The sequence below is a fragment of the Lathyrus oleraceus genome, chromosome 4 (genome assembly GCF_024323335.1).
Source record: "Lathyrus oleraceus cultivar Zhongwan6 chromosome 4, CAAS_Psat_ZW6_1.0, whole genome shotgun sequence".
Classification (NCBI taxonomy): Eukaryota; Viridiplantae; Streptophyta; class Magnoliopsida; order Fabales; family Fabaceae; genus Lathyrus; species Lathyrus oleraceus.
In genome coordinates this window covers 246,332,806-246,341,366 of record NC_066582.1, presented here as the reverse complement: position 1 = coordinate 246,341,366, position 8,561 = coordinate 246,332,806, and the positions used below count along the sequence as shown (strand labels likewise).

Here is an 8,561-nt window from a genome sequence, read left to right as displayed (position 1 = left end):
AAAGGCTTGAGGCCTTTTGATGTAGAGTTGGAGGTATGGTCAGACAAGAATTCAAAAATCTTGGTCAGCGGGGGCAAAATACAATACTATTTCCTTCGGTCCAATTTATAAGATATAATTTATTTTTTAAATTAATTTCATTTGAATTAATAATAAACCAAATCCACTGATTATTCAATTAATCTAAAAAAATAAATTGTCTTTTACAAATAAAATTAAAGAAAATATTATAAATATTAATATAAAAATAATAAATTATTGTGTAAAAGATTTAAACTATCAAAACTTTGGTATTCTATATAAAAAAATCAAAGATACTTAAATATATTAAAAAAATCAACAGATTATTGAAATTATTGAATAGTTTTTCATTTTTTTTAATATGTAACAAGACAACCATTCAATAATTTATGTATATTTAATTTTTCAAATATATATTTTTTGGAGGCATTGCTTTTGTTTCATTTGGTGAAAAACAAATTTTATTAAATAATTTATAGTAACATAATTTTTTTTTATAAATATTACTATAAAAAAAAATATATATTCTCCAACCTAACTATACCCAACATTAAGTGACTGATTAAGCCATAGCATGTAATCCTTTTCCATGCAAAAAAACCTTATGAGAAAAATCTATGGATGTAGTAAAGTTTACTCTCATCATCTCATCATTATGATTTTCCCTTTCTGTCCATACAATTTTTCTTTCAGGTCCCACAAATATAGAATTCAATTCATAAACGTTTTCTCTCCAACTTGATGCCACACAACCTTCCCTTCTGGTCAATTCAATGGCGACCCATTTCCTCATAACTCCCTTTCCGCTTATCACTAACCAATCTCTTAAACCACGTTCCGCCCTCTCTGCAAAATCAACACCTCTTTCTATCCCCAATACTAAAAAATGCTCCTTTTTGTGTAACCCAATAGCTCCTATAATGTTGAATTCTACTTTATTGCAAAAGGGTTCTCATGGAAGTTCAGAAAGCAGACAACTTTCTACTTGTTCAGCTCAATCTGATTCGGGAAACACTTCATCACTCACCCAAAATGTCAGTCTTTATGTTTCTATGTACATGTTTTCATTCATTTTGGGAGCGTATATAAGTGATTCTCAAGACTTGAATTAAGTCTCTGAGTTTTTTCTTCTTCTAAATTCAGGCAAAATCAAGTTTTGCCAGCATAGAACCAAACAGTCTATATGTAATAAATTTGAGTTTATTTTTCTTCTAAATTTCAGGTGTTTGGGGTGTTACATTTGATTGTGTCTCTGGGGCTTTTTGTCGCTACGGATAAGTTTTTGAAGCAAACATTTGTGACTGCTGGAATCAAATTCCCTAGTGCATTGTTTGGAATGTTTTGTATATTCTCAGTTCTGATTATTCTTGACTCTACTGTGCCATCTGCAGCTACAGCAGTGGTGAACTTCTTTGAGCCTGCTTTTATGTTCATTCAGAGATGGCTCCCTTTGTTCTATGTTCCTTCTTTGGTTGTCTTGCCCCTTTCTGTTAGAGATATTCCCGCCGCTTCTGGCATCAAAATTGGCCTTATCATAGGTTCGTGCATGCATCTATTGTTTGTCTCTTTCTACGATAACTCATCCTTTAGAATTCTTTTGTTTCTCTTTATTTATTATTGGTATGCTAAATTGATTCAAATTTCTTGTATAGCGTGCATATTTGATGTTTTAATGGTGATGTTTATAATGTTGTTCAGTTGGAGGATGGCTAGCTACACTATGTGTTGCTGGTTTCACAGCTATAGCTGTAAGAAAAGCCGTGAAAACAACATTGATCGATGCTGAGCCGATGGGAAAGCCTTCTCCGTTTTCCACCGTTGAAGTGTGGACGTGGACTGGGATTCTCCTAACATCATTTGTTAGTGCACTATTTTATCCAACATTGTTGGGGACAAGTGCCAGAACATGCCTTCCGTTTTTGCTTTCAGCCACAGTGTTGGGCTACATAGTTGGTACTGGGTAAATATTTTCATTTTTATTACCGGCGATTATCGTATGCAACTCGAATCTTTACTAGAAGTTGATTCTTTCTTGTTTTTTTCCCTCTTCAGCTTGCCATCAAGTGTGAAGAAGGTCTTTCATCCTATAATTTGCTGCGCACTATCAGCAGTTCTGACAGCATTTGGTTTCGGGTATTTTTCCAAGTTAGGACTCGATCCTGTTCTAGGATACTATCTTACCAATGTATCCAACAATCCTGGAGCTGGTGACATTTTAATGGGATTTTTGGGATCTGTTATTCTCTCATTTTCCTTCTCTATGTTCAAGCAAAGAAAGGTAAACCCTCTCGCAAGAAACCAAATCAGATAAGCCGAATAGAAAATTTGCTTTGCAAAATTTTCTTACACATACCGTAATTAAATAACGACTAAACCATTAATCATTAACTATTAATTTGTGTACTACATTCAGCTTGTGAAAAGGCATGCAGCTGAGATTTTCACCTCTGTCATCATCTCAACAATATTCTCGTTATACTCAACCGCCCTTGTTGGACGACTTGTTCAACTAGAACCATCCTTAACTGTGTCCATTCTACCCAGATGTATAACAGTGGCGTTGGCCCTCAGCATTGTGTCCTTGTTTGAGGGTAAATATCATGCCTGCAGTGCAACCATCCCGATAATATTAATAGGGATGCTCTAAAATTTGCTTTATATTTGATTGTACTTTCGTTCCACCTTAGAGAATTTTCCTTTTCTGTCTACAGGTGCCAATCCATCTCTCACAGCAGCCGTTGTTGTAGTAACTGGTCTAGTTGGGGCGAATTTCGTGCAAGCAACTCTTGATAGACTCAGATTTAGTGATCCGATTGCCCGAGGAATAGCAACAGCTTCTAGGTATTTTTCGGTAACCAATATGTCTACTTACCAAAAATTCTTTTCTCCGCGTCCCACACTATCTCTGCATTTGGACCCTGCACTCTGGTGTGGATCGATGTGAACTCTTACAATTCCCATGCCACCGTTTTAATTTAGGTCCTGTTTGGGTAGGATGTTGCGTTGGATGTGTAGTAAAACTAGATAAGATATGATTAGAAATGATATCATTAGAGAGTGAGAGAGAGAGTTAGAGTTTCACCTATAGTAGAAAAGATGGTGGAAACTCGACTTAGATGATATGTGCATGTAGAGAGAATACCTTATAGTTTCTGTAGTAATGAGAGTAGATCAGATAGAGATAGTCAAATCACTAGATCCATAGGAAAACATAGAAAAGCTATAACAGAAATTATTAAAATCTAGAGATTAATAAGTTAAATAAAAATGATATATGATAGAACATTACGGCATCATTTGATCAATGTACCCTGTCCCATTTAGTAGGATACAACTTGATTGTTGTTGTTGTCGAATAAACAATTTTATTAAGCACTTAATAGAATTAGTGCTTATCAGATAAATGGTTATTATAAACTATTTTTTATAACAAAAAGATAAAAAAAGTCAAACTGTTTTCATATAAGCTATCCCAGAGAGCTTGTAGAAATAAGCTGATAACAACTAACGAACATGTCATAAGCTATTTCCATGAACTCTCTCAAACTATTTCACAAATACTTATACCAACGAATAAGCTCAAAAAAATCAATTCAAACCGGCTTTACTTTTGAGTAGTTAGAACAAGAAATGGTATTGATATTTGATATGAATTTGTTTTGATTATGGTAACATACAAGTATACAAACTATTTTCTTCTTGATGATGCATCTATGTAATTGTTTGCATTTGAATAAATTTTGTACAGTGCACATGGACTTGGAACAGCAGCATTATCTGCAAAGGAACCTGAGGCTCTCCCATTTTGTGCCATTGCTTATGCTTTGAATGGCATATTTGGATCTTTACTATGTTCAGTTCCTATTGTCAGACAAAGCTTGCTTGCAATTATTGGCTAAAATTGTCATTAATATCACAATCTGTTACTATTTTCATTCCTTCCTATGCCATAACTTCCATTGTTTTTATTACGGAAGTACTAGTACAAATGTATGTATAGAGAAATATATTGAGAATCATAATTTTGTGAGTTGTATAGAATGCAATAATCTATTCATTTGAGTAATCAAATATCTATATCATATTCAATTTTTTTCGTAAACAATTACTAGAATGTTAGATGTTATTTTCTCTTTACTCAGAGACTTTTTGTAATCTCAGTCGCACGCACAGTTACTAACCGAGCTGACAATGTCAATAACCTTTATTTTGTCCGACAAGTTATAATAAGACAAACTATATATATCTTTTTTTTTGTTCAGAAATGCTAAGGAAATTTAAATGCAAAAATTGATTTAAAATAAGATATATATATGTTATTACTATAATAAGAACATAGTATAATAATTTACAATATGTGTGTAGATGTAAAAGAATAAAAATGGTGGTGGAAAAGGTTGTAAGATGCTATGTCCCAACACGTGTTTGAATATGAATGAAAGTACTTGATGGAAGGATATGTTAACGTTGTAATGCAATTGCATATTTTGCATTGCATGATGAGTTGGAAGGAAGAAATTTTGAGCAAGTAATGAGTTGTTCCTTCCTTCATCATCGCCTCAATCTCAACAACTTCTTCCACCACCGTATTATAGCTTCTCCTTTCCCCTTTCTTTCTTCTGCTCCTCCTTAATTCTATTATTCCAGGTTCATTCTTCTCCTTCACTTTCTTCTTTCTTTTTCATTTCATTGCATTCCCTAATTGTTTTTTCTTCTTCTGTCATCATTATTATTATTATTATTATTATTACTACAATTACAACATCATGTTGTTGAATGCTGTCTTTCATTTTCTAGGTTAATGTGGTTTGCCGCGGTTTTTTTAGGTTGATTTTTTTTTTTGTTATCGAAAACTTGGTATCTGTCATCAAGACAGATTAATCCAATGAGACCAATCCCCCTATCAACTAACGAGTCTCATTTAAAGTCAGAACAAAACTCTGCATGAACTGATTCAACACAAAGGTTGTTTGTTAGTATCTAACGAGATTCGAATATGAGATCTTGAGATCTTGAGACGAATAGGCCAACCCTTGGGGGTTTTCTAGGTTGATGTTATAATAAGACAAAATATAACAATATAGAGATACATTTTGTCAAAAGGAATTTGTATTTAATTATGGTGGTAAGAAATAGCAAAAATAGTGGTATAAAAAAATGAGGTGTGGTGATTCCACACCACATGTGATTAAATGTCGTTTTGTTTTGGTAGTTTTTAGGGACGTTGCATGAATTTGGAACACACACAACATGATAATTGTCATTACATTCATCAAACATGTTATATTATATTCATTGTGTGTTTTCTAATAATCACAACTTCAATTTCAGACATTTTTTGTGGCACTCCTAATTGCTGTTTAAGAAGTGCCACTTTTGTGAAGGAAAAAATAATCATCCATGGAGCAGCAACTTCCGGAATCCCCTAATCAGTCTAGTGAAGAATCTTCACCGCATTCTGATTCTGCGAAAGATCTTAAGCATGTCATTGATACAGCAGCACCTTTTGAATCTGTCAAAGATGCTGTCTCCAAATTCGGAGGAATAGTTGATTGGAAAACTCGTAGAACCCAAAGTCTGGAGGTATGTTGTAATCTCTTGCTCAAATGTTTTTTTTGCTTTCAAATTTTTCGATTCGTAAATTACTAGTTATGTTAGTTTTCAAGATTTGAGCTTTGAACCGGAGATATTCTGGTTAGAATTCTGTTAGCGTTGTGACGCTGTCTCTTTTATTCTTTTGGTTGAACAGAGAAGCAAGATGGTAGGACATGAATTTGCAAAACCGAACGCGACGGAGGAATTGGAAAACACGAAGAAACTCATAGAAGATCTCAGACTCAATTTAGAAAGTGTAGAAAGAGATGAGGTTCAGCTAAAAGAAGAAGCCGAAGTTGTGATTCGGAAAATCGAGGAGCTGGAGCAAGACATTGCAGATGAAGCCAGTTTTGAAGCCAAGGCACAGCTTGAGGTTGAACAATCCATGCAAAGTTCCGCGGCTTCGGAATTGGAGTTTTTGAAAAAAGAATTGGACTCTTTGAGGAAAGAGTATGATTACATGGTGAACGGAAGGGATGTCGCTATCAACAATGCGGAAGAGGCTGTTGCAGCATCTAAAGAGATTGAAAAAGCAGTTGAAGATTTAAATGCTGAGTTAATCGCAACAAAGGAATCATTGAAGTTGACTCGAACAGCGCATTTGGAAGCCGAGGAACAAACATCAGGCGTCGTTGACGAAGAAACTCACAACTATAAGCTTGAACTCGAAAAATCAGAAGAGGAACTCGAGACACTAAACCAACAAGTTTTATCCGCAAGAGTTCTCAAATCAAAATTGGAAGCTTCTTCCTCTCTGTTGCTCGATTTGAAAGCCGAGTTAGCAGCGTACATGGAATCAAAACTAGAAGATGAAACTGATGCTTTAAGAAAGAAGGAACTCGAGGAAGTGAAGATGAACATAGAAAAAGCAACAGCTGAGGTCAACAGCTTGAAAGAAGCTTCGATATTGCTTCAATCAGAACTTGAAGAAGAGAAGTTGATTCTCAACGACTTAAAGGAAAGTGAAGAAAAAGCTTCTGCTAAAGTCACCGATCTTCAAGTTGAGCTTGAGAAATCAAAATCAGCAATAGCTTTTCTTCAAATGAAAGAAGATGAAGCAAGAGAGGTTATGGCGGAGTTACCTAAGAAACTTCAAGCAGCAGTACAAGAAGCTGATGAAGCCAAATCATTATCTCAAGCTGCTCAAGCTGAACTTCTTCAAGCACAAGAAGAAGCTGAAAAAGCCAAAGCAAGTTTAGCTACATTGCAAAACAGATTACACGCAACAAAAATGGAGATAGGTATTACTGAAATTTATCGATAACGAATATAAACGAATTGATGAAGAAGATAACTAACCTAACTAAAGACATGTTTATTACGGATTATAAAAAAAAAAGTGATTTTTTTTCACAAACAAGGTCTAACTCTTAACTAACTTTGTCTCTTATAATAGGAGCTTCGAAAGTTTCTGAAAAGTTGGCTAAAGATTCGATCAAAGCACTGGAGAGAAGTGAATCAACTAGAGGAGGAAGCAACACCAAAGAAGTTGATACTTCATCTCTTGTGACACTCACATTAGATGAATACCATGAACTCAGCAAGAGAACTCAGAAAGCCGAGGAACAAGCTAATCTAAGAATCACAGCTGCAAATTCACAGATTGAGGTGGCAAAGGAATCTGAATTAAGAAGCTTGGAGAAACTAGAAGAACTGAACGAAGAGCTGTGTGTAAGAAGAGAATCATTGAAAATTGCAACCAAGAATGCTGAAAAAGCGGCAGAAGGAAAATCAGTTGTAGAACAAGAGTTGAGATCATGGAGAGCTGATCAAGAACAACAAAGGAAGGATAGCGAGGTTAATACTACTACCGCTGCAGCTAATGCAACTGTGAATGTAAGGGATTCACCACACACCTCAAAGGGAAAAGCTCCTTTAGAAAACAATACTAATAATGATAATCATAGCAATGAAAATGGATCATCTTCAGATGCAAAGAACAAAAAGAAGAAGAAGAAATCATTGTTTCCTTCAAAGGTTATCATGTTCTTTGCTAAAAGGAAAACACATCCAAGCAAATGAATGTAAACAATTCTTCAAGTGATGAAAAGCAGTACAGTACTATATATAAGTCTTAAAAACAAGTCTTGTTTCTGATGAGGTTGTTTATTTATTGTCTGCTCAAATTTGAGAGTTTGTATTAAATTAATTCTTTTGTTGCAAAAAGGAAATAAGATCAATTTATTGTATATACAAGGTATGAAGATAATAGCCCTTTTATAGCTGCTCTATTATTTTAATATTTCACATCTCTTTCAAACACTTTAGCCTTTCAAACATGAAGTGTGAACATCTCTTTCAAACATAAATTGAACATTAATTCTAATTCTCCATGTTGTGTAAGATTAACTTCTTTTACTACACCTAACTTCCATTGGCGTAGACAATCTGTTTCAACAATCTTACATGAAACTTGATTTAGCCAATAACAGGCTTGTTCATTTAAAGTTTCGCATACCTTCTACCTGTGATAATATTGTTGTGTTGATGTTAATATGAAATGATTTTATTATACTTAATTGTATATATTTTCCATTAATAGACTAGAAAGTCAAATATAAATATTTGTAACCAAATTTTAGAAATACTCGTGTTACTATATATAAAAGCAATACAATGTAGAAAGACATAAGTAAGAATTTGTGACATGGTATCATAAGGTACGATCAAACAAGTGAAATCTTGTTATTTTGATTGTGTTCAATGATACTTTATTGGATTGTTCTTGAAATTGTTTCTACCATTCCTTGTACGTGTTAGTTTTGAAATTGTTTATGTTGAAATCGAAACCTTGTAGTCGTTTGGGGTTCCTTGCCGTCTCTTATTTTGTCTTTATGATTTTTGATTTTAAAAAATTGAGATCTTTATTCTTGGTTGCATTATTGATTCGCTCATTTGTGATTTTGAGTTCTTAGTTTTTTCAATTGTCGTCTCTTAATTTCGTC

The 8,561-nt window shown here is 34.0% G+C and overlaps 2 protein-coding genes across 2 annotated transcripts; both read left to right on the top strand.

Moving 5' to 3' along the window:
* The first annotated feature begins 579 nt into the window (after window positions 1–579).
* Window positions 580–4,110, top strand: LOC127074863 (plastidal glycolate/glycerate translocator 1, chloroplastic). The gene is made up of 7 exons (XM_051016262.1): window positions 580–1,055; window positions 1,244–1,559; window positions 1,720–1,981; window positions 2,074–2,299; window positions 2,435–2,612; window positions 2,733–2,862; window positions 3,770–4,110. Exons 1-7 carry the CDS (start codon window positions 795–797, stop codon window positions 3,918–3,920), a joined length of 1,524 nt encoding a protein of 507 aa, XP_050872219.1. The 5' UTR covers window positions 580–794; the 3' UTR covers window positions 3,921–4,110.
* Window positions 4,111–4,290: 180 nt separating this feature from the next.
* Window positions 4,291–7,765, top strand: LOC127074862 (protein WEAK CHLOROPLAST MOVEMENT UNDER BLUE LIGHT 1). Its single transcript, XM_051016261.1, has 4 exons — window positions 4,291–4,668; window positions 5,353–5,604; window positions 5,771–6,857; window positions 7,013–7,765. Exons 2-4 carry the CDS (start codon window positions 5,422–5,424, stop codon window positions 7,636–7,638), a joined length of 1,896 nt encoding a protein of 631 aa, XP_050872218.1. The 5' UTR covers window positions 4,291–4,668; window positions 5,353–5,421; the 3' UTR covers window positions 7,639–7,765.
* Window positions 7,766–8,561: the final 796 nt, after the last annotated feature.

Excerpts from the sequence above, each read along its gene's own strand:
- LOC127074862 (XM_051016261.1), top strand. The coding sequence starts at position 5,422 with ATGGAGCAGCAACTTCCGGAATCCCCTAATCAGTCTAGTGAAGAATCT. Across the intron at positions 5,605-5,770 it reads GTAGAACCCAAAGTCTGGAG|AGAAGCAAGATGGTAGGACA; the intron begins GTATGTTGTAAT and ends TTGGTTGAACAG. Across the intron at positions 6,858-7,012 it reads CGCAACAAAAATGGAGATAG|GAGCTTCGAAAGTTTCTGAA; the intron begins GTATTACTGAAA and ends CTCTTATAATAG.
- LOC127074863 (XM_051016262.1), top strand. The coding sequence starts at position 795 with ATGGCGACCCATTTCCTCATAACTCCCTTTCCGCTTATCACTAACCAA. Across the intron at positions 2,300-2,434 it reads CTATGTTCAAGCAAAGAAAG|CTTGTGAAAAGGCATGCAGC; the intron begins GTAAACCCTCTC and ends TACTACATTCAG. Across the intron at positions 2,863-3,769 it reads GGAATAGCAACAGCTTCTAG|TGCACATGGACTTGGAACAG; the intron begins GTATTTTTCGGT and ends AATTTTGTACAG.